Source organism: Osmerus eperlanus, chromosome 17, assembly GCF_963692335.1.
Source record: "Osmerus eperlanus chromosome 17, fOsmEpe2.1, whole genome shotgun sequence".
NCBI classification, from domain to species: Eukaryota; Metazoa; Chordata; class Actinopteri; order Osmeriformes; family Osmeridae; genus Osmerus; species Osmerus eperlanus.
Genome location: NC_085034.1, coordinates 7,090,421 through 7,115,337, shown reverse-complemented (window position 1 = coordinate 7,115,337; position 24,917 = coordinate 7,090,421). Strand labels below are relative to the sequence as shown.

The 24,917-nt window shown below is 46.8% G+C and overlaps 3 protein-coding genes across 5 annotated transcripts in view; 1 reads left to right on the top strand and 2 right to left on the bottom strand.

Annotated features, from left to right (window-relative positions):
* The window catches only part of cacna2d4a (calcium channel, voltage-dependent, alpha 2/delta subunit 4a), an 18,869-nt gene extending 6,584 nt beyond the window's left edge, over positions 1 to 12,285 (bottom strand). For 2 of the 3 annotated variants that reach the window (XM_062483121.1, XM_062483122.1), the window contains exons 1-12: positions 11,341 to 12,285; positions 10,034 to 10,115; positions 7,725 to 7,841; positions 6,725 to 6,784; positions 6,231 to 6,393; positions 5,940 to 6,071; positions 5,059 to 5,119; positions 3,265 to 3,415; positions 2,645 to 2,719; positions 975 to 1,064; positions 376 to 489; positions 208 to 286 (exon numbers count right to left, since the gene is read on the bottom strand). In XM_062483121.1, the coding sequence (XP_062339105.1) occupies positions 208 to 286; positions 376 to 489; positions 975 to 1,064; positions 2,645 to 2,719; positions 3,265 to 3,415; positions 5,059 to 5,119; positions 5,940 to 6,071; positions 6,231 to 6,393; positions 6,725 to 6,784; positions 7,725 to 7,841; positions 10,034 to 10,115; positions 11,341 to 11,480 (1,264 nt within the window). In that variant the 5' untranslated portion in view covers positions 11,481 to 12,285. The remainder of the gene's footprint in view (positions 1 to 207; positions 287 to 375; positions 490 to 974; positions 1,065 to 2,644; positions 2,720 to 3,264; positions 3,416 to 5,058; positions 5,120 to 5,939; positions 6,072 to 6,230; positions 6,394 to 6,724; positions 6,785 to 7,724; positions 7,842 to 10,033; positions 10,116 to 11,340) is intronic. The other variant, XM_062483123.1, reaches the window with a different exon arrangement.
* Positions 12,286 to 14,210: 1,925 nt separating this feature from the next.
* Positions 14,211 to 18,776, top strand: LOC134037979 (serine protease FAM111A-like). Its single transcript, XM_062483558.1, has 3 exons — positions 14,211 to 14,393; positions 15,998 to 16,077; positions 16,197 to 18,776. The coding sequence occupies exons 1-3, from the start codon at positions 14,366 to 14,368 to the stop codon at positions 17,802 to 17,804; spliced, it is 1,716 nt and encodes a 571-aa protein (XP_062339542.1). The 5' UTR covers positions 14,211 to 14,365; the 3' UTR covers positions 17,805 to 18,776.
* Positions 18,777 to 20,057: 1,281 nt separating this feature from the next.
* dcp1b (decapping mRNA 1B) lies at positions 20,058 to 24,248 on the bottom strand. The gene is made up of 6 exons (XM_062482643.1): positions 24,118 to 24,248; positions 23,431 to 23,623; positions 22,938 to 23,066; positions 21,890 to 22,813; positions 21,604 to 21,792; positions 20,058 to 21,460 (listed from the first exon to the last, which is right to left on the bottom strand). The coding sequence occupies exons 1-6, from the start codon at positions 24,123 to 24,125 to the stop codon at positions 21,380 to 21,382; spliced, it is 1,524 nt and encodes a 507-aa protein (XP_062338627.1). The 5' UTR covers positions 24,126 to 24,248; the 3' UTR covers positions 20,058 to 21,379.
* Between the last annotated feature and the right edge of the window lie 669 nt (positions 24,249 to 24,917).

Genomic DNA, 24,917 nt, shown 5'->3' with positions numbered 1-24,917 from the left:
AATTGCAAATAGCACAAAGGAGCACACCCTTGTATGCATGGTGTTTTTTGGAAAATTGCATCTTTTTGGTGGCATAGCTGGCTAAAGTGGTTATGAAAGGTGGTTGTTATGTGCGTGAGTCAGAGATCCCTGAATCGAACCCCGGAGAGGGAAAGTGAGAGAGGAAGTGAGACTGCTGAGCGATGACTCACAATGGTGCCATCTCACCTTTGTTGTTGCAAGCGATCCACTTGGTGTTGGAGGCGAAGGTCATCTCTCGACCAATCAGATAAGTGAATACTCTGACCTGAAATCGTGAAAAGAAGGGTCAGTTGGTAGTGCTTGAGCTCAGAGATGAAACGATGTCATGTGTGTGTGCATGTGTGTCTGTGTTACTCTGCGGTCAGGCCAGTTGAACTCTTTAAACACGTCTTGAAAATCCTCCATGGCACCGTCAGTGATCAGCATGATAGCCTGGTTACACAGACTACCCTGTCCACGAGCTGCAGCCTACACACACACACACACACACACACATTACACTTAGTCATTTAGCAGACACTCTTATCCAGAGAGACTTACAGTAAGTACAAGCACATTCCCCCGAGGCAAGTAGGATGAAGTGCCTTGCCCAAGGACACAACGTCATTTCGCACGGCCCGGAATCGAACCGGCAACCTTCTGATTAATAGCCTGATTACCTAACCGCTCAGCCATCTGACTCCCATACACACACACGCACACACACACACATACACAGAGTGAGATAGAGATAGACAGGCTGAGAAAGGGTGAGCTGGGGCGAGACAGGTTGATCTGGGGTGAGATAGAGAGAGACAGGGTGATACAGGGCAAGACAGGGTGAGATAGAGAGAGACAGGGTGATACAGGGTGATACAGGGGGAGATAGAGAGAGACAGGGTGATACAGGGTGATACAGGGGGAGATAGAGAGAGACAGGGTGATACAGGGTGAGACAGGATGAGGCCACACACCGCGTTGAGGATTTTGAAGGACTCCTTCATGGCCTTCTTAACTTTCCCTTCTCCTTTCACATGCAGCTCCTCCACCAGGAGCTTGAAGTGCTGCAATGAGAGAGAGAGAAAAGAGAGGGAAAGAGCGGGAGAGAGCGTGCTGTAAACACCAAACAGTCCGAGGTCAAAGGGATCAGAAATGACTTTATGTCATACTGGTTCTAGATCTATCAGAGGGGTTCATAATTGACATGATGGTTCTAGAACTGTCAGAGGGGTTCGGAATTGTCATATTGATTTAGAACTGTCACAACTGTTCTAGAACGGTCACAATAGTAGTAATAGACCGAACAGAGTTCAAAAAGCTCCTGTAAGAGTCAGTGGTAATGCCAGGAAAGAGCTTAATCCCACAACAACAAGACCAGGGCAAGGTCTGGGTGTGGGCAGCAGGATTGACTACATCATGCACTAGAACAGACCGTTCTCTCTGTCTCTCTCTGCAGGAGTCCTTGGTGTACTGACCCTCACCTATACAAGCACACATACAGGAAACTGATCACTGTAATACCTGGAAACGGTAGCATTAAGGGCTAATCTGAGATCATTGCCTGAGACAGAAGTCTCTCTATGTCTCTCTCTCTCTCTTACACACACACACATACACACACACACACCTCAGATAAGAAATTAATGAGTGACCCCTATAATCAGAAACAGCAGTGATGGGGGATGGTTTAAACAGAATCTGTATCTTTTGATTACAGTCACACAATCTGATTGGTTGTAGAGGATGATGTAACTAAAAACATTCTCTCAACCAGCTAGTAACACATGAGAGATGTTCAAAACAATCAGTCCAAGTTCTTATGTCTGTATAATGTACTAGAAAATGTGTATGGTTGTGTGTGTGTGTTTCGTTCTAACATCTGCAGGCCCTGTCTGCCACCGGCTGCCTCTCTACCAGTGCAGCCAATTGTGAGCCTCCCTGGGAGGTCATGTGACAGCAAAGCTGTCGGATGCAGATGACCCCACCTGATCCGTGAGGCATAGAGGAGGGAAAGTAGGCCACCAGCATGTACATACATACACACACACACACACACACTGTCTCTCTCACGCATAGCAGACTTAAACTCCACAGCAGGTGTGGCTTACACACAATGAAGACGGGTGTGTGTTTGTGTGTATAAGTGTAGTTGTGTGCGCGGTTGGGGGTTTAAGGGGAGGGTGATGGTGTTAGGGATTAAAATAAAAAGAGAGAAAGAAGAAGAGTTGGCCGAGGAGATAAAGATAAAAAAATAAAGAGGAATTATGAAAGAGAAAGAGAGGAAGAGGATGAGAAAGGAAGGGATAAGGGAAACAAAAGGACAGATAGAGTGTTCGTGTCTCGAAAGCCAGGTAACTCTAACCTCTAGCCTAAGCAGTCAAAGTTAGCTAGCTTCACGGCTAAATACTAATAGGTTAAATACCTAGTGTTTAAAGAGATCAATTAGAGTAACTGGCGCTAGCATTAGCATGGTGAGCAATAGCATGGTTAGCATAGCTCTAGCACAAATGGTTAATGCTTGAGTAGTCAACATGCTTATCATGCTTAGCATAGCGTAGAGTTGTTATCACTAGTACAGTTTGTGCTAGCATAGTCAGCTTTAATATGGTTAGCATTAGCTTAGTTAGCGGTAGCGTAAGCTTACCTCTCGATTGTCCAGGTCAGCCTGTACCAGGATTCCCTTGAAGCAGGGTTCCACGTATTGGACATAGTCACTGTACTGTTGGAGAAAGTGACAGGTCAGAAACTGTCTATATGCAGTAATTTGTTTTGATGAAAGCGTAATGGATAAAATGTAAATCAAAACATTTGAAAACAGAAAAACAACAATTAATTTGGTCTAGGAGTTAGACATAGTTTTGGGATTATGGTTAGGAGCAAGGGTTAGGTTATGATTTAGGGTCCAGGCTAGGATTTTGGGGTTAAGGTAAGGGTTAAGGAAAACATGATTTTGAATGGGTTAGGTTTAGTTAGGGTTATTGTGAGACCCACAAGAATAGCCAGACAAACGTGTGTGAGAGATAGCGAGAACGTCTGTGTGTGTGTTTTTGTGTGGTAGCGTGTGTGTGATTTGTACACACACATTATTACCCACTACATAATCCACACTATGTACATTTACAAAAATAATCCGTCCAGTGTCTGTGTACAGTATGTGTGTTCCTGCCTCTCCGCTGGCCACTCCGAGTGTGTGTGTGTGCGTGAGTGTGTGCGACGTCTGTGTGTTTGTGTACGTGTGTGTCATTGTGCTAATCCCCTACTCACAGCAATGACATTGACAAAGTCGTTCTCCCCCAGTGTGTCCAGAATGGTGTTAATGGTGTGCTTGGCGATGGTCAGTCTGAGGCCTTTCATGCTGCCACTTACGTCCACCACAATCACAATGTCCTTTGGAGAGGTGGCGGCCTGGATGTACCTACGCACACACACACACACACACACATTAGTACACACAAACAGACGCATATGCAAGCACATACACGCAAACACACACAGGTGCATGTGCCCGTGCACACACACACAAACATTTTAAACATACACATATACATTTTGAATGCTTTAGGTGATGAATATTATATTTCTAAGGCCCAGTATTCTGAGTATTAAGGTAACCCATCAATAGTGTTCTGAAGTTCACATTCAGACCCTGAATCAGCATCATTGCTGTCAAATCTCTAAGACAACAGACAAGGTAGACAGCGACAGAGAATGAGAGAGGGAGACAGAGAGAAATAGATAGATAGTGATGAACTGACAGAGATAGATAAAGAGAGAAAGAAAGAGAGAGAGGTTAGAACAGACAATGGACCATGAGTGAGCCTGTGCCATAACAGCTTACAAGTCTGTCCAGGAAAATCTCTTTAGGACACTAATGAGCTTTAGGACTTCCTGGAGATGCGGATAACTGGATCTGAGTAGGGATGAGGCTGGACCTCTATGTACAGGGTGAGGCCTGGCCTGTGAGACCACGCACACCGGTCAAGCTTTGAGGTCACGCACATTGGTTACACAAACACACCGGTCAACGCCCAGGTCAAGCACTATGACTAAGCTCAGCAATATATGGGTTAAAAGGTTACAAATGATTTCCCTCAGTGAACAACATCCGTTTGGTGTACATGGTTTAAAAAATATCAGTCTTCAGCTGTGTAGAATTGCATTTGGTCTTAAAATATGACGAACTCCAACTGAAAGAGCTGTGCATGCAGCAGTGAAGTCGTTTTTTGCAACATTTTATTTTTATTTTCAATGTATTTTATTGAACCTGTCTGGGGGATATTCCAGAAAGCAGGTTATGCAACATACTTGGGTAAGTTAAGTTTGAATTTACAAGGAAAGAGTCCTACAAAATGGACAATCATCTCTTTCTCTCTTGCACCACCTTCCTCACCCAATAGCCCTAAGCATCGTCTATGCACATGTGTGTGTGAATATGTTTCTGTGTGTGTTACACCTTATTTCACCTGGGGTGGTATTAGTAGGTCAAGGAGGTGAGGGTGACAGCAGTAAGTCCCTGACTAGCGAAACGCTAACCCCCCCATCCCCCACCCTCCTTCCCCCTCATCCTTTGCTCACGGAAAGAACAGATGAGATTAGTCAGCTTGCCTCAGTGCCGGTCCCGGCCTCTTACTTGTGGTCTGAACAAAGGCCCTTATCCAATGCTCCCTGGCAGACGCCAGAGCAGAAACGCATCACTTCCTCGTCTGGAAGCTGCAACTGTGACACGCCTCCTAACCAGGAACTCTTAACCTGCCCCGCTGCCATGGAAACCTGTCCCACTGCTATGGCAATCAGCCCTAGAGAGTCCAGGAGCACCTTGAATCCACTGATGTCCAAGACTGCACTGACACAGACACACATCACACATATGTACACATGGAAAACACACTTGCACACACACACGGCATGCACACAAGCATACATACAGACGCCACCTACTCCAGTCCTTCCTAGGTTTGGCTGGCTGTATCGCAACCGAGGATTATCTAGTTACGTCCTCGACTAGGTGTCCTAAACAGGAAATAGGGGACAGGAAGTCATGGGAAAGAGGGCTCTCACCAGTTCCTGTTCCTGCAGTCAAAGGTCACCACTCCGTTCTCGTCTGGGGTCCACTGGATTCCTGAAGAAAATCAGATTAGAATGTGATTGAATCAAATGAGATCACATGACTTCCGCTTGTCTGTGCGTCATTCCGATTAGCATTCAGAAAATGTGATAATGGAAGATAAATCCATCCATCCATCTACAGGGGATGGATGGGAGGAGGAATGGGTGGATGAAGGGAGAAGGGGGAGAGGGGAAAAGAGATAGAAGTATAGGAAGTATGGATGGAGGAATGGATGAACGTGGGGGTGTTGGGGCGGAAGACAAAAACAAATGGAAGGAAGGAAGGAGTGATGGATGGAAGACTGGAGGGATGGAAAGATAGATTGAAGTACGGATTGATGAATGGAGGAAGAGAGAGATGGAAGGATGGAAAAAAGGAAGGACTGCTCGATGAATAAAATGAATACAATGTAGAAGGGGAGGGATGATGGATGGAGGGATGGAAGGATAGATGGATGGATGGAGGAAGAGAGGGATAGAAGGACAGAAGACAGGATGAATGGACGGACGGAGGAGAGAGATAGGGACGTAAGGACAGATGGAAAGGACGATGGGTGGAGGGATGGATGGAGAGAGGGATGAGACTTTGGCTGTGGTGCTGCTGAGTCACCCAGGTTGCTAATGAGCCTATTGACCCACAATGACAGTCAGCAACCGGTTTATCCACAGACACCCTGTCAAACCAGATACAGACTCAGCATAGGGGACTGCCTACTCCCTGTAGAATCAGCTGCATCTTCAGCAAGACTGATCCCAATGTGAGGGTTGTCAGTCAGCCCAAATGTTGATGACTGGATGTGTGTGCGTGTATGTGTGTGTGTTTGTGTGTGTACCAGGGTAGATCCTGAAGAAACCAGTGGCGCTGCCAAAGTATTGCCAGGTCAGCGTGGGGTCCTTTTGGAAGTTGTCTATGAAGATGTCGTTCAGGGCCTCTGACATGTACACTCCATTCAGAATGCCTGGATCTGCAGACAGAGACCAGGGGGGGGGGAGGTGTAAGACAATGAGAGGGGGGGAGGGAGTGAGAGACAGAGGAGGAACAAGATTTTTGTACTTTTTCTTTTGTGTTTGTGTGTGTAATCAACGTAACTATATGTGTGTGTGTGTGTGTGCCTGTGTCCCACCTTTGTTGTACACATTGGTGGGCACCTGGATGTCACTCTGCAGAGTGTTGACAGGAAGCATGTTGAAGTGTTCATTCTCTTCCAGAGGAAACTCTGAGCCCATATCCAACGCATTGCCGCCCTCGTCTACAGTGTTTATCATCATGGAGTTGTAGTAGTCAAACTGTGAACAGGAAGTACACCAGCTCAGAAGAGGAAGTACACCAGCTCAGAACAGGAAGTACACCAGCTCAGAGCAGGAAGTACACCAGCTCAGAACAGGAAGTACACCAGCTCAGAACAGGAAGTACACCAGCTCAGATCAGGAAATATACCAGCTCATAACAGTAAGTACACCAGCTCAGAAAAGAATTAGTTTTCTGGTGTGTTTGAAGTTGTCAAAGGGTTCTGTCTGGAAAGTTATGGACGTGTAAAGGGTTCTAACTATAGAAAGGGTAGTCCATAAAGAGTTTCATATATTCTGTTAAGGAAAGAAACAGCTCAGATTCACTGACCTCAAGAGTGGCGTTGTAATCATGGTAAAGATCTGCATCCTCTGCTGATTCAGCCAACCTCTGAGGAGCAACACACACACACACACACAGTCAATGGAGCTAGCTTCCACAGATACAATAAACCATCAACAGATATCCATAATTCACCTACACACAGTTACTTTTACAACTATGGACTTGTCATTCTTGATTGTCTGCAATTGTCTGAAATACTACTATAAAAAGAAAAATGTGTACGTCAATTTGGATGAAAGCATCACCTAAATGATTCAATTGTCAAATGTATATCTCAATTGATTCTTACGGAATCCTCCTGAGTCCCAGCAGTTCATGTATGTCACTGTAGTGGACACTGCTTTTGGGCTATTAACTGCAATCATTCTGCCCTTTGTATTTATTGGTTTAGTAGAGATGACATCTTGGGCTTTCTAGATGATGTCACAAATGTGAACCATCTCACCAGCTACAGACATCAGCTGACAATAGTATCAGCAGAAATACTAAATTGTCAGATGTAAAAGACATGGTCACCAGACAGAGGTGAACCACGCAGAACTAGGAACTGCTGAAGCAGAGGTGCAAATGCAAAGCTAGGGTCAGCGGAAACTGCTACCATCATCATGTTCTGTAACCAAGACAACAGGCAGTAGAAATCCCATTAAGACAGGCGGGCAGTGACCCGCCCTAGAGCCAGATGCTCTCTGTGCACAGAAGCCCCATCATGCATATCCCTTCCTCCTAGGGTTACTAGACAACAAACTGTTGACCAAGCTGGGTTCAGCTCACTTAATCAAACACACACTCTAATCTTTGAAAGGGGCTTTCTAAATAGAGTGTGTCAACATGAACTGTGAATTACTTGTGTGTGTGTGCGCGTGTGTCATTGCTTGTGTACTCGCTTGTATGTGTGTGTGCCTAAATGTATGTGTGTGTGCTTAAATGTATGTGTGAGTGTGTGTGTGTGTGTGTGTGTGTGTGTGTGTGTGTGCGTCTTCCTCACCTTCACACTCTTCATTTTCCTCCCCAACATGTTCTCCATCTCATCTGCTATGCTTTTCACCAGCTCTTCTCCATCCACCTCCTCCATCCTCACCACTCCCTGGATGTCCTTGTATTTCTGCAAGATACAGGACACACACCATGAAGGACACAGGACACACACCATGAAGGACACAGGACACACACCATGAAGGACACAGGACACACACCATGAAGGACACAGGACACACACCATGAAGGACACAGGACACACACCATGAAGGACACAGGACACACACCATGAAGGACACAGGACACACACCATGAAGGACACAGGACACACACCATGAAGGACACAGGACACACACCATGAAGGACACAGGACACACACCATGAAGGACACAGGACACACACCATGAAGGACACAGGACACACACCATGAAGGACACAGGACACACACCATGAAGGACACAGGACACACACCATGAAGGACACAGGACACACACCATGAAGGACACAGGACACACACCATGAAGGACACAGGACACACACCATGAAGGACACAGGACACACACCATGAAGGACACAGGACACACACCATGAAGGACACAGGACACACACCATGAAGGACACAGGACACACACCATGAAGGACACAGGACACACACCATGAAGGACACAGGACACACACCATGAAGGACACAGGACACACACCATGAAGGACACAGGACACACACCATGAAGGACACAGGACACACACTCATAGGATCCAGGACACACACCATGAAGGACACAGGACACACACTCATAGGATCCAGGACACACACCATGAAGGACACAGGACACACACTCATAGGATCCAGGACACACACCATGAAGGACACAGGACACACACTCATAGGATCCAGGAGACACACCATGAAGGACACAGGACACACACTCATAGGACACAGGACACACACCATGAAGGATACAGGACACACACTCATAGGATACAGGACACACAGTCTGGACACACACAACCCCAACCCCAAACCATGACCTCCCACCATCACTGTACCTTACATTCTATACACCGTAAACCCTTCGTTAAAACTGGAATGAAATGTTCTGCTTAAAATGTTTTCAAATGTTTTTTTAAACCTGGGTTTATATACGTAATCCAAAGAACAGAGAGTCTGAAAGAGAGAGGGATAACCAATGGGATGCGGCGAAAAGTGAGAGACAGTGAGAGCTGGTGAATGTGTTCCTACCGAACAAAACCCCCAGGCATAATCTTTCCTATAAACACCATTCTTTACTCTGATTTCTGTGTGGGTGTAGGTGTGTGTGGGAGGGTGAGTGTCTGTTTGGTGTGTGTGCAAAGGGGTCCGTGTGTGATCATGTGTGTGTGGGTGAGGGTGTGTGTGTCAGAGTGTGTGCGCGCTCATGTGTGTGTACATGTGTGTGTACATATGTGTGAGAGAACGAGACCAGATGGTGTGAGTCTGCAGGTGTGTCCAGAGGGTTGCTAAGGAACAGATAGTTTTTGTTAATTAGCAGCCCAGGCCAATAATTACCTATGGAGGTCAAGACACACAAGCACGCATAGACCCACCCATGCACAAGCACAGTGTGCATAGTAGAGAGTGTAATGTTGATACTGCAGGATGGGTCTACAGTGTTAGAAACTACAGTTTGTGTATTGTGTATAAGTACACTATGTAATGTCTGTAGTGTATAGTACACAGTGTAAACATTACAGTCTACACTGTTAGTAGCTCCAGTCTTCCAGCCTTGTGTAGTACAGCTGGGGAAACCGTATGCCAGCACGCTTGGCTCCTATTGGCTGAGAGATCAGAGAGGGTCATGCCCTGGCCCCTCCCCTTTTGCCCCACTGATGATGCCACATGTTCTAGTTAAACTGTGTAAGTGCATCATCTCTCTCTTCTCTCTTTCACTGCTTTCCCTCTCTATCTCTCTCACTTTCCCAAGCCTTCCTCTTGAGCTTGTACAGTAACACCTAGGGCAAAATGTCCTACTAACCAACATTGCTCAGTTAAAGACACACACACACACACACACACACACACACACACACACACACACACACACTGTAGGGACACATAATCCAAACAAGTTCTGAGCCCCTCACTTACATATCCATACTTTTAATGATCATACAGGACACACACACACACAAACCCACGTACAATTTTAGTCAGCTTTAACAGAGATCTGTGTGTGTGTGTATTCATGTATGTGCATATGTGTGAGTATATGCTTATGTGTCTGTCTGAGTGTGTTTATTTGTATGCATGTCTGTGTGTTTGTGTGCCTATGTGTGTCCTACCTTCTGCAGAAGCTGTGCTCCAGAGTACTTGGTCGACAGGGCCAGTATCTGTTTACCAAACGACTCAGCCCACTGCTGGACACTGAGGACAGGGGAGAGAGGAGGGAACTCAGATGTGGAATAAATAAACACCAACAAGTAGAACTGACAGAAAACAACAATACATATATTAAAAACATGGAACATTCCCAAGCAAACTCTAGATAAACTAATAGAGACAAATGCATACATTTGTCATGTATTACAAGGTGTGGTGTCGATGCATGCTACCAAGACAGAGCATCAGAGGTAATCAGGTTGAAGAACCACGCCAGGCCAAGCCAGGCCAGGCCAAGCCAGGCCAGGTCAGTCCATTGGTTTAAGACCGTGGTTAAGGCAGACCTTGCCAGATCTGTCCCCAGGAAGAGAGCCGCTGTTCCGGGGTGGCCCGGTAAACTTGCATGGATCTGAGCTCTAATCTGCTTCTCACACAAGCGGACATGGGCCTAAAATACAACCTGGCTGGACACTGAGTGTGTCTAATTGTATGTCATTTGCTTTTTAAAATCTGTTTGTGTTTGTGTGCAATGCACTTGATTATATCAGTCTCCGTGTGTATGTCCAGGCTTCTCGGGACACACTGGAGTCTATTTAGTATGGTGCGAAAACAAGTACTTTTCGTTTCTTGGCATGTATCACAATATATTTATACTATTTATACTTTCTAAAGTATTTGTTTCTCTCTTCCTAAATCTCCCGCCCTGTTCTTTCTCTTTACTTATGTTTCTCTTTTTCACCTACTCCCTCCATCTCTCCTGCTTTCTCTCTCTCTCCCTTTATACGTGTTTCCCTTGTTCTCCTTTCCCCTCTCTTTCTTTTTCTCACTCACTCCTCTCTCTTTCTCCTGCATGTCACCCAGATGGGTGGGGGTCACAGCCCTCCAACACCATGCAGAGATATAATAATCTGCAGCGATACCCCATCACTGCCAGTGGAGACTAACACGACTCAAGGAGTAAAGGATTTGGGAGACACCAGTGTTATCATAGCAAGAATCTTCCGGAAGCTAGATGACTTTGGGATTTAGTTCTGTTAAGTCAGTGTGCTACAAAACGAGGATCATGCTCTACATTATGTGCTGGCATCGTTCCTGGCACAACATGGGCATGACATCAGTTACACACCTTATATAAAACCTAGCCATAGGAGGTAGAGAGAGGGGGGAGAGGGGGAGGAACGAGGGTGGATGGTGTGAGGGGTAAGGGAGGGGAGAAGAGGGCTGAGGGGTTAGCAAAGCAGGGTTAGGGAGTGGTGTCCCTTTTACTCACGTTTCTGGGGGGATCTTCATCTGAGCGTGTGCAGACCAGAAGAACCAACCAGAACAGACGATCCACACCAATGTTGCCAACCGCATTCCAGCATGCCCAGCGGTCCTGCCTCCACCACCACTCCGACACCGGCACACCATCCCTCCGTCCCGTCCTGTCCTATCTGCTCAGACGGGTTTGGTCTGGTTTGGTCTGGTCCAGTCTGTTCTGGTCCGGTCTGTGGAGATCTACACAGAGATAAAGTCCGATGAGGTGTAGATCTTTAGGGTGTCTAAGGCCGACAGAAGCAGAGGTCCTTGGTACACAGTCCAGTAACGAGGGCTCCGGTTCCTGTTCTGTAGAGACAGAACGTGAGTGGGTCCCAGTAGTATTCACAACAACAACAGAGTTCTAGGTGCAGTGTTCTCATGTTCGCTCACGCCAACCTCCAGTACGTTCTCCCGTTGCGCAAGGTTCCAGAGACTTCCGAGAAGTTTTGGGAGCGGGCAAGCCGAGCGCGCGTTCTCTCACTCTCAACAGACTCCATGACTACCTCTCTCTCCGCTCGTTCACTCATCCCTTCATCCGCATCCCTCCACCACGCTCCCTCGCTTTTCTTCACATCCGATGGGGGAAAAAACTAAGATAAGAGAGGAAGTCCAGATGTTCCCTTCCTGTCCTCAGTTAAAGGTACAATCCAACACTTTTAACCGATGGCACGGGACACACACACTCTCCTGAGCAGAGCCTGCGCTCCAGAGCAGAGTGGACACACACAGCAGCCTAGGTCTTGACTCTGCAGATCCAGGAGGTACTAGGGCCCGTTCTGTGGTCCAGACCCGGGGCAGGGTGTGAGCGGGCTGGGGTGAATGGCGTGGGTAAAGGGTGTCGGGACGAGGGTGTGCTGGACAGGTCCTGAAACACACTAACCATCCGGCTCCTGCATGGACTCTCTGGGACCAGCATAATCCACCAGGATTAAATCCCTCCTCCCTCCATCCCTCCCTCCCTTTCTCTCTTCCTCCTTCCTTCCCTCTCTCTGTTTCTCTTTCTTTCACCCTGTTTCTCTCACTCTTCCTCTTGTCAACCCCCCCTCCCTCTCTCTCTCTCCCTCCTGTAACCTCCCCAAGTCTCTCCCTCTTGGGTTAACAGAGGTGCCAGGAGTGTAGGGAGAGAAGGAATGAGGTAGGAAGGAAGGAAGGCAGGCAGGGGGATTGATGGAGGGAGTTGAGAGATGGCTGGTGAATATGGTGTGTGTGGGTGGAAGTGTGAGTGTGGGGGGGGATGGGGGGTGGGGTTGCATCCAAGAGGATTATAGTGATTTCTGGAGGCAGCCTTGTTTCTGTCCAATCAATGGAAGCAGAATATAAATGCTTGAAATGCTTAGTTAGCAAACACACTGAGACACCTAGTGGACACACACATTTAAACACACCACTTATACAGACACAGATACACTTATACACAGACACACATGTATTCACACAAAACACACCTATACACACACACTTATAAAAACACACACCGGGAAAGTTTAGTTAGCGAACACATATCACACATACACTCTTCTATATACACACACGCACCCACACACAGTTTTACAGCATGAGGCATGTTTGCTGTAGATCAACCTAAAAGAAATGAAACCTTACGATCCTAGCAACTATCTAGCCAATTAACCCACGCAAACATGGACATGTCTGATTTGTGTCTGTTTAAGCGTGTGTGTGTATACATGTGGGTGTTTATGTACTGTATAAGTGAGTTTGTGTGTGTGTATGGCGCCAACCTCACTGAGTCCCCTGGGAGCCATCAGGACCACGGACAGCCCCAAACTGTCTGTGGGCGGCCCCCTTCAGAGCTCCCCATGTCCGGCTCATTAACCCTTGTGTTATCTTCGGGTCATTCTGACCCATCAGTCATTGTGACCCACCGTCGTATTGCGACAAATTTACCTCCTACAAAAACAAAGTGAAGCATTTTCTTTTAACTGTCGGGCTGTCTCAGACCCCCCACATTGCAATGGTTAAAAGAAAATTATTTTTATTTGTTTTTGTATTGGGTAAAATTAGGTAAACACAACGGTGGTTCGTTATGAACCTTTGGGTCATGTGACCCGAAGGCAGCACAAGGGTTAAGTAGTGGCGCGGAGGCACCTCACCTCGTTGCCTCAGCAGCCTCGCTGGCTTCCACAGGCAGAGTCGGGGCGGCATACTACAGGCTGCCTAAAACCAACCTGTCCTACATCTGTGTGATCTGTACAGAAATAATATGCCTAACCCTGAGAAGCACGGCTTCCAGAGGAGAGGTACGTGGAAGAGGAGAAGAAGGGGACCCTGAGTCTCACATACAAACACTAACCCAGATCCCAGATCGGTCAGGTATCAGTATGTCTACACCTTGTCTCATTGTTATTACAATATACAGCTGCAAACTTCATTATCTTGAGTTGGACAAGCCTGCACACAACTAGTCTGTTCAAACACACACACACACACACACACACACACACACACACACACAGATACTTAGCAGGGGGATTCCTCCTCCCCCACTAACCCAGTTCACTGTTGCTGTGGGTGAGGACAGAGGGCCAGCTTGCCTATATTCACACACGCACACCTACATCCTTACATTTTATGATAATATGATATGGGCTTAATTTGGAATTAGCAACTACACTAAACAACTTAAACTGTTCTACCAATAAGACAAACACATCCACTGATTTCCAAATATGCTGTAAGTGCAAATATGAAATAGCCTGTCGGAAAACTTTTGTTTGCCAAGTGCGCCACCCAATGGGCCCCAAAGTGTGTTGCTAGTAAACTACTGCTTCACGGAAGTTCACTCAAGTTTACTCGAGACAACTGTATTGTAACATCGTGGAGTGGAGGCAGGTAGCATTGGCAGGCGGTGACAGCTTGCACTCTCCGCTTTTGCAAAACTCCAGCTAATGTGGTGACGTTAAGTCACCACATTTCTTCTCTGTCTTCTCTGTCGTCACTGTCTTCTCTGTTTCTTATAGGAAAAAAAGCAGCCTGTTATGTGGATCAGGAAGCCTCACGTACACGGTAAGCACGTTATCTTGTAGGCTATTGAACGTTATTTTCAATAGCGCACCGCTAATGAAAATAATAGCCTAATCAAACAAACATCGTTTTACATCACTTTGTTTATGTTTTGGTGGATTGTGTTTTCCGCATCAGTATAGCGGCATTTCAGTCAAGACACTCACGTATTAGATTTGAGCATTTATTGATAACCATGACATGGAAATAGGTTTGATTTTGGCGGAGTGGATGATCTAAGGGAAGCGCTCCCTGCCTCCTCGATGCGACACATATGACATACGAGGCAGTGAGCAATAGAGATATAATTCCCATGAAAGATAGAACATAAAGACAGCAAGGCGGAAAAGGGTATGGTGGCAGCGCATACAGCAAGTGTGCGTGTATCCCAGCGCCCTTTTAATGCCACTCTATCGGACGTGGTTACACGTCCCCCGCGTCCAGCTCTAAAAGTTTCAGAGATGAAACGAAAGTGAATGCATAAGTACCGACGAGAGTGGGAGGAGTCAAATACTTTGCTGGAAAGTGTCAGCGGAAATGACTATTAAGGCAATTTATTCCCCAGGGTGGCCATTTAGTCATTTAGCAGACGCTCTTATCCAGAGCGACTAACTGGAACTGACATGCTCCAATACTGCACACTACTACTTCTGGTCCACTGATGTTATCATGTTCATGATGTTCATGGAAGATCCTTTGCAAGTCTCCTGCACTAATATAATACTACTATATATATTTTCCAATAGACTTGAGTATCAAAGCATTTGTTTAATTTTAAGTCAATAAGTTATAGATATGTTAATTAAATAAGTTAATAAAATATTGTTCACATCTCACAAGTTCTTCCAAAAGCCAATTTTTTGTGGTCTCACTGTCAAACTTTTTTGCCCTGTATTTATTATCGTCATAGCTGTCAGCTATGACGATATGACCACTTGAGTTGTGATAGAGACTGAGTGCATCTGTTCACAGTGATTTTAATACCAGATATATTTTTATAATATCCATGTATCAATCTTAATATTTTTATGAAAACATGGTTTAAGTTGTGGCCTTGAGGGGTTTGGCCCCCGCTGGGCAGGCGTCCCTTATTTTTCTGTATTGAAGGTGGCAACCCACAGTGGGGGACCCAATTACTTTACCAAGGGTTTTGGCTACACTTGAAACACAATTTGAGGAATTCGCGCTTAAGTGCAATGGGAAGATTGATTTAGGCTACCCTTAAGGCGTACGCTATATTCACTGAAATAGTTTAGTCAGGGTCGTAGGTTTGTTTTCAAGGCCAATATTTCCTCTCATTTGGACAACATTTATTAATTTAAAGGTCAGAATGGTTGCAAATTCACCAGGTCAAAACCAATTTCCACTACAGTGACGTAAATGAACGGCTAGGTCCCAGGAGGATTATGATCACATAAAGATGTGACTAGTATTCAAAACATGCCTTGACTGGCCACTGGAATACTGTTAGAACTATTCACTTCTGATCCTTGATATTCTGCTGTATTTTCTATATGCACTATTTGTATGTTGCTTTGAAGAAGGAAAAAGAATCTGCTAAAGTAATATAAATAGCCTATCAAATGAGATTTTCTGTTTCCCCATAGACCACAGCTCTCAAGATAAGATGGCACAGAAGAAAAATCAGGAATCTCTTAAGGACAAGTTCAAGGCATTGGACCTTCAGGTAAAGATTACAGGACTGCTAGGCTAAAATATCTGAGATTAAATTACGAAACTTTTGAGTTTGTGTTTTTTTGGGAGCACATAGTTCATTTATAATTGATCTTGTTTATCGTCTTCCAGGGGAAAGAGTCCAACTGCTTTAAATACCAATATGGCAAAGAAAAATCAACACATGAAATCTACTGTCCGACTCCTTGCACCGTGTTAGAGGGACTCAGTGAAACAATGACATCTCACACCCAAAAAAATGAAGAACTTGTTATTAAGAGACAGGGATTAAAGAATGCAATGATAGCAACACATTTCCCAAGCCATCTGATTGACAAGGGGGAGACGCTCAAGATAGAGACAGTTTCCAAGACCGAGGAGACTGCTGCTGAAACCCGTCCGCAGATTCATCCAAAGGAAAAGTACGTCACATTCCTCATCGATACAGAAGGTGGCAAAAACACATCAAGCAAACAGCTGCTGAAGAATCCAAAGCTTAAAAAACACGGCCCCTTCTGCGTTTACGGACTGAGGGGGGAGAAACTGAGGGAGGCGTTGACTAGAGATGGCCGCTTTATGGCCATTGTGATGACGGAAAAGTGCAAACTTGTGGACAAAGATAATGTTGCCATCTTTACAAGGCAACTGGTGGACCGTATGGATGGCCGACACTTCCAGATCACCCTGGACAGGAAGAAGAATGAAGGAAACAACAGGGATGGTTCTTCTGAAAACCCCAGAATGATGTCAGTACAAGAGACCTCTCAATGCAATGGACCAGATGAGGAGAACACAGATGATGATTTACTCAAACTTCAGATGTGTCTGAAAAATGAGGATTTTGGCAAGATCAGTCAGTCATTTTCAGAAGTTTTCAGGCTGCAAAACTTGATCAACTTTGGCAAATCAGTATGCAAAATTGATGTTGGTGGGTTGGCGTGTGGTACTGGTTTTGTGCTGTTTCACAACTACGTCTTGACCAATGCACATTTGTTTGAAAACCCATGTGCACGGTCTAAAATGCAATTGTCTGTTGAAGTGAAATGTATCTTCGACTATGTACGTCCAACTGGAGAAGATGTGTTTGAGATTCATGCTAAAAAAGAGCTCATAGACCACCAGCTCATAGACCACCAGCACAATCAAGGTCCGTGTAAACGTGCTCTGGACTACGCCATACTGGAGCTAGACCTGGAGACCCTGAAGCCCAATGATAGGGAGCTTCCACCAGGTCTTCTCTGTAAATACGGCCCAGTTCCAGAGAGAGGTGAGGCCTGTCTCGTCGGACACCCCTATGGAGAGGTGCAACGACTGGATCCCACATGCATCATTCCTCGGGAGAACAGACAAAAGTCTATAGAGTCTGTATTGATGATCAAAGTGAATAAGGATGAACAGGAGCATGGAGTTGTGACTTACAACTCCTACTTCTTTCACGGTTCATCTGGCTCCCCGGTATTTGATGCTTTAGGTAGGGTGTTCGGCTTGCACACAGCCGGCATTACATACAACACTCTGCAAACCAGCTGCAATGTCATGGAGTATGCCCACTCCTTGGAAGACGTCCTGGAGAGCTTTGTGGGGCGTTTGAGGGAAGACGGTAGCAAGGCAAAGCTTTTGGGTCAAGTAGAGAACGTGGCGCAAAAAAACTTGTTTCTCTATGAGCGCTTTTTCAGGCCTCAACCCTCGGATGATGAAACTTTACCAATGGAATCTGAGCAGTCTGAATTCATGGACTGAACTGAAAAGTAAACACAACATTCCACAATTCTACAAAAGATTTGATTTTATAATGAATGTAAAATACCAGTAAAACCTTTAGGCCCCAAACAGGCCCCTCAAACAGCATTTATAAGTGGCTTAATCTAATTCTCTTTCTCTCTCTCGCTCTCTCTCTCGTGTGTGTGTGTGTGTGTGTGTATACACACATTCAGGACTACTCAGTTTTTTATGTGAAGGACATAGATTCTTTGATCCATCTCAGGCACATCCGAATATTGACTAGAATTGGTCCCTAAGGACAAATAGGGTTGTCAGACTTTAAACCAATGTTGAGTTCATTCCAAGTGTCTTCCTGAGGCATAACTATTTATGCCACCGCCCAACGCCTTTATCTGATGCTATAGATTTTTCTATGTACTTTATAGAGTAATAGTACTGGGGACAGTAATAGTACACAGGGACAAAGTTGAGTGTCTTAAAGAATGTGTCTCATATAAACATGTGGCTGTCTACAAAGAAATGTCAGTATAGGGAACACCGCATATACATTTTCTATTTTAGTTTACAGTTCACTAAACTGTTGGCCTAGCAAGACCCACCCAGTATTTTGTTTCAATAACATAAGTCAGTTTTAAATATAAACCGAGCTGTTTATCTTTTCAATAATACAGTACAGTTTTTGCAGTAGTATAAATGGTGTACATGGATATTGTTGGGTTCCAAACTGACATTAGACGTTATAGTTGAATAATAAGATGTGAAACCATGTAAGAGCCATGCCTTACAATGACATCAGAAATTCCATGGTTTATTATGCAATTCCATTGGAACATCTGTTGAAGTTGAACACTGTACCACTTTTACTGTAGTTTTTAATAGTCTGTTAGAACTATGTTCTTGATGATGATCCTTGATCTTCCACTGGAAGTTCTATATGCACTGTTTCTACAGTACGTTGATTTGGATAAAAGATGCTAAATGAATAATAAATGACTACTTATTTGTTGAGTTTGCATGCATTCATTTCAGTTTCTAGAGATCCAAGAATGCATGGGTGACGTGTAGTGATCATAGTAGAGCTAGGCGTCTCGACACAGTTATGTACTCACCTTGAAAGACAATGTACACACACACTCACCCACGCATACACACATCATGCAAACACACATCTGGGCGAAGGAGTAAGAGCCACTCACCTGCCACTCTGGTCAAAATTGCTCTGAGTCCTTAATGTCCTTACAGTCTCAACAGAAGATCCCTGGTCACAGAATCTAAACAACACCCAACATGTAAGCAATTCAATGTAGACAAAAAACTATAAGGAAGGTGTTCTTTGATAGCTGGTACTCTGTGTCCATGTCTGTTAAATATGGATACAGAAAGTGAGACGTGCTAAAAACGAAAGAGCCCACACACACACACATACACACACACCTCCAGCAGGTCATCGATTGGTCTTCAGTGTGACGAGGAGTCAGCTATACAGCAGGGGTGAAACCTTCCAGGGTCTTTCCATGGAGGAGAGGACTAGAGAGGATTTCAGAGGGAAAGGTGTGGAGAGCACTAGAGAGGAGAAAAGTAGAGGAAGTTGTGTCATCCAAATAGGTGGGGCTGGCACCTTTTTTCTCCATTTTCTCATCCTGTTGTCCTTCCTCCGAGGGCAGCCAGGAGCAGTGATCAGACATGTCAAGGCCACCAGGGTGGAAAGTCCAAGAGCTGACCTCCTGCCTGAAGACGGACAGGGGCAGGAGAGCGATGACTTCATTTAGGGCTTTCCCTCCTTCATACCCACACACATACTTACCTCCCTCTCTCCTTCATACCCACACACACACACTTACCTCCCTCTCTCCTTCATACCCACACACACACTTACCTCCCTCTCTCCTTCCCTCTCTGCGTTTTCCCCCTTTCCTCTCTGTCTATCCCATCTCCCTCTCAGTACACACTATGGGGGATGAGGGGACAAAGCAGAAATCATTTCCAATAATTGGTTTGTAACTCCCTCGCTTGGGTGGATATGACAAACATGAATGGATTAGTCTACTGGAGAAGCAATCGCAATATTGACAGGAGGCTCTAATTGGGGCTGAGCCATCAGAACTGCTGGAGCTTGCTGTAAGACACAGCTTCACTATCCTAATGATGACGACGCATATTTAATGCATATTAATTTCATATAACCCCATTTTTCACAAAACTGTAGTTTCATAAGTGTACATTTATAGAGTTCAAAATGATGGTCAGAACCAGGAGACCCAGAACCAGGACGGTTTGAAAAATCATCTTTATTTCCAATCAAGGTTTGTGTTCCAGAGTTGTATAAACGCATAGTCTTGTAAAAGTGTAATCCTGTGTCCCTTAGCAACAGTTTAAAAATAAACAACATGAAACCAAATCTCTGAACTCCAGATAACACAGACATGTTTTTGTGTGTGTTACAAACAACTTTGTACAACTAATATTTTCTTTTATGAATATAATTTCTGGGGTAAGTATTGCTGTTTGCAGTAAGTGTTACCATACCTGGGTTTTGACAAGAGAACATGGTTTTGTATCATGGTAGAAAAATAGAAACAAAAATATTCTCTTCTCTCTCTGAAAAACTGGAAATAATTGTATAACTTGAGTTGTTTTACAAGCATCTTCTCTAAAAAAATTACAAATACCCAGTGATATAAAAGGAATCCCAGCCTGCTACAGTCTTAGTGAAGCACCACTTTACAGTCACTAAAGTACTGCTATACTTTTACAATACTCAATACTTTACAATCCGACAGCATCTACAGACACTTCAACCAGCAACTGTTGTTGGGATGCTACATGGACATGTGATGGGACAGTTGGTCCCGAGTGCTCTAGCAGGGTTTGGTGACGTGGTGGAAAGATGGTCTGCAGTTACCAGAGATTCTGTACAGATGTGGGGACCGACACCTGTTGTTTTTTCTTTACACATAAGCTTATGACCTTACGCACCATTACATATCAGCTTCCTTGTGTGTTTAGAGTGTTTTGGAGTTAATTACAACATCCTGTCTGAGCACATGAAGGGGACAAGCGTTTAGGATCCATGCAGTGGAGTCCACACACACAGTCCACACTACACAGTCCACACTACACACTAAAGCTACAGCGAGACCTCAACCCCACCCACGACAGGCGGCCGCAAAATCATACAAATAAAACCTAACCACTTGGTATTGGCTGTTGTATTTGAAGCAGGCTTGTGGGCGTCATTATAAAAAGCAGCCTCTTAAAAGGAAACACTTTGTTCTGACAAACATTCACTCAATCCTCATTCCCTTCACTGTAAAAACTAGGAAGAAATCTAAAACCATTGGAAGAGGCATTTGTTTGGACACCTCAGCATCCCCCCCAGCGGTCCTCTCGACAGGCAGGCCAGTTGGACAGCTCAGGAGGCTAGGGCGGGGGTAGGAGGTGGCTAGGAGCTTAGTTGGGGTGGAGGGGCAAGGAGAAGGGCTAAGGTTAGAAGGGCTAGGGTGTGGGGTAAGGGAAGAGGGGGTGGGAGGTAGGGTAAGGGTTAGAGGGGGTAGAAGGTGGGGTCAGGGGTCATCGTTGAGGCTTCCTGACCGTCAGTACTTGTTTGGAGCCATGCTGTTGCCTAGGCGACAAACGTACGCTTCATAGATGGTGTCCAGAAATGAGGAGTCCGTCTATGAGAGGGAAAGAGAAAGTGGTAAATAGAAAGACAACGCGAGAAACAGAGAGAGAGAGTGTGAATGCGCGTGTCAGCGTGTGCATGAGTGTGCTTGTGGGCGGCCTGGTGTGCGGCCTGGTGGGCGGCTTGCTGTCTGACCTGTATGAGGTGCAGCAGGCTGGCCTGCAGCTGGCTCTTCGACAGCAACCTGGGCTGGTCCTGGGGCTGGGGGGGCCGCAGCACCGAGGGAGGGGGGCAGCAGTCTGGCCTGGCCTGGGAGAACACACTTGGGGACAGGAGCAGGGTGGTGGGGGCCACCGTGGCAGGGATACGCTGGGGGGAGATCACCTGGAGGGAGAGGGGGGGTCAGTAACACACACTTTAGTACACCACACACACTATTACCACTCGTATCAAACATGACGTTTTCATAATCCTACAGTACCTGGAGGGGCAGGCTGGTCTTCTGAGCAGGGGAGGGAGCGTGGGGCTGGGTGGGGACGGGGCCCGGGCCCGGGGCTGGCTCGTGGAAGCGGGGGGCCAGGGCGTGTCTGGGGGGGTCATGGGGGGGCAGACTCTGCTCCTGCTGCACCAGCTGAAGCCTCTGGAGCAGCTCATAGGGGGACACCACCTGGGAGTGAAGCTGGGGGTGGGGCTGGGAGTGAGGCTGGGGGTGAGGCTGGGGGTGGGGCTGGGAGTGAGGCTGGGAGTGAGGCTGGGGGTGGGGGTGAGGCTGGGAGTGAGGCTGGGGGTGAGACTGGGAGTGAGGCTGGGAGTGGGAGTGAGGCTGGGGGTGAGGCTGGGAGTGAGGCTGGGGGTGAGGCTGGGGGTGAAGCTGAGGATGGTTGAAAAAGAGGGGCGCCGGATGGTATTGGGGGTGGTGGGGTAGAGGGTTGGGGAAGCCCTGTGTGGGCTGAAGGGAGGAGGAGAGGGGGGGCTGCTGGAGAGGAGGGGGCTGAGACCAGCAGGGAGGTGCAGAGGAAGAGGAGTTGCCCTGGAGCAGTCTCTGGATTGGGTCTGGTCTGGTCTGGTGCTGAGGCTGGGGCTGCTGGTGAGGGACCAGGTTCTCACTCAGCCTGTTCTCGGGGGACTCAGACAGGGGCTGCAGCAGCTCCACCCCCCCTCGCTGGCTGGACATCAGCTTCTGAAGGGCAGGACAGTGCTGGGGAGGGGGGGCTGCCTCCCCCTGCCCCCCCGCCAGGGCCCGGGGCGTGGCCGGGTCGTCGTAGGACAGGGAGCGGACCACCGCAGGTCTGGGGCCCCCAGGGTTGATGGGGCCTGGGCCTGGTCCTGGGGAGACAGCCTGGGCTTTGGGATGGGATCCAAACAGAAGAGACAGAGAGAGACGCCTGGGCTCCCCTTCACTGTCCTGGAGACAGGGGGCGGAAGAGAGAGAGGGAGAGAGACACAGACACAGAGTTACACAGAGAGTGAGAGAGAAAGTTAAAGAAAGAGACAGACAGACTGAGAGGCAGAGGGAGAGAGGCTAGTACCTGTGTATGCCTCTCGTGCAGGCCTGTCTGGAGGTCAGTAGGTTTCACTGGGATGGGTTTTATCAGGTTGGGGTTGTCATGGAGACTGATGCCCCCTATCTCCTTAGGCTCTGGGCTCAGCTTCCCTCCCTGTGAGAAGGGGGAGGAGGAGAGAGGAGGAAGGGAGGGAGGGCAGAGGGAAAAGGACAGGATTAAAAGTACTGAACAGCCCAGTAACTCTGCTGCAATCTGTGGGACTCAGCCCCCCCTATTGGTCACAGTCAGGACATGCAACAAGTCCACAGCATATCACACATGCATCAGCCAATCAAATAAAGCTGGTTGTGAGGGGGTGAGGGTTAGTGGTGGTGAGGGAGGTAGGAGGCCTGGGGGGGGGGGGGTGAGGGTTAGGGGGGGGTTGAGGAGTGAGGATGAGGGTAGAATGTGAGGGATGAGGAAGGGGGTGAGGGGCTAGGGCTGAGGATGAAGAGCGAGGGCGGGTGAGGTGAGCTACCTTGTCGTACTCGTTGCGGGCCTTGTTGAGCATCTGTAGGATATCCACAGCCTTGCTGTCCCCCCCGGCCTCCACCCCCCTGGGAGACACCCAGCCTCCCTGGGTCGGGACCGGGCCCTGGGTCTGGCTCAGGATCTGATTCTGGATCTGGTTCTGGTTCTGGTGGGCCAGGGTCTGCTCCTGTTGGGTGAGACTGGACCCACATAAAAACACAGGGTGTCATGGTGTGTGTGCATGCATGTCTGTGTGTGTGTCTTCTACTGCACTTCAACAGCCATCAGCACTAAAACACACTAATGAACAACATGTAAGCAATTCCGAAAACAGTAAATCATTCAAATGACTTGCGCGCACGCTCTCACACACACACACACACCACAGTAACAGATGGTCATTACCGAGAGAACACACAACAATTGTTACATAAATCAACTGGGAAAACAAATCAATCATAGCTGTGTGTGTGTGAATCCCCTGGAGGGCTGTGCTATGTGAATAGGCTATGAGCTGCTCTTCAGAAGGGCCTCCAGTGCTAAGTGCCCTGGCTTTCAGAGAACAGAACTCTTAATAATACATTAACGCTTACATTATTTAGTCATTATGAGGCTGTGAGTGTTTTACTTACTGCAGTCCTTTGTGTGTGTGTGTGTGGGGGGGGTCTGTGTGTGTGTGTCTGTGTCTACGCACTTCCTCATGAGTGTGGCGATGCGCTGGCAGTCCTCCTTATCATAGAACCAGATACCATGGATGGCCACTGAGGAGAGAGACACAGGGAGAGAGAGAGAGGGACAGGGGGAGAGAGAGAGGGACAGGGGGAGAAAGAGGGAGAGAGGGACAGGGGAGAGAGAGGGACAGGGGAGAGAGAGAGAGCCAAGAGAGAAAATAGAGAGGTGAATAATAATGTAATGATAGAGGAATGTATGAAGGGATAGTAGTGTAATGATGTATGCATTTGGAAGACGCTTTCATCGAGGGGGGGGGGGGAGCCACAAAGGAAGAAGCAAAAAAACAGTGAGCGTTAGAAAGAAAGACAGAAAGAGAGAGAATAGAGAAGGAGAGAGGGACACAGAGAGAATGCAGATGGACAGAAAGAGGACAGCAGACTCTTACTGATACACGGCTGACTCAGCAGAATCTGACATCATCATTCCTCCTCAAACTGTTGAACCATTTGAAAAATCCCCAAACTGTTCACATTGCCAAGTCTGACCCCAGACTCTCCTGTGTGTGTGTGTGTGTGTGTGTTACTATGAAACATTCCAATGTTACAACATGGTCCTCTTGGGATGTAAACAGAAGACAGAAAAGGGGGAAAGTAGGGATCATCAGGGACAGGGGATTAGTGAAAACATAAACTACATGGTGGTGGACCAAGCAAACAGACAGGCAGTCTAGAGGTACAGCGCTAGAGGCTGGAGTCTAGAGGCAGGAGTCTAGAGGCTGGAGTCTAGAGGCAGGAGTCTAGAGGCTGGAGTCTAGAGGCTGGA

Bases quoted from the DNA above. Each gene is read 5' to 3' on its own strand.
- LOC134037979 (XM_062483558.1), top strand. From the start codon at position 14,366: ATGTGGATCAGGAAGCCTCACGTACACG. The intron at 14,394-15,997 runs GTAAGCACGTTA...GTTTCCCCATAG, and splicing joins CAGGAAGCCTCACGTACACG to ACCACAGCTCTCAAGATAAG. The intron at 16,078-16,196 runs GTAAAGATTACA...ATCGTCTTCCAG, and splicing joins TCAAGGCATTGGACCTTCAG to GGGAAAGAGTCCAACTGCTT.
- dcp1b (XM_062482643.1), bottom strand. The intron at 23,067-23,430 runs GTAGCTCACCTC...CCCTTCTCACAG, and splicing joins CCCGCAACGAGTACGACAAG to GGAGGGAAGCTGAGCCCAGA. The intron at 21,461-21,603 runs GTCAGACAGCAA...TCCCTCTCATAG, and splicing joins GCCTGCTGCACCTCATACAG to ACGGACTCCTCATTTCTGGA.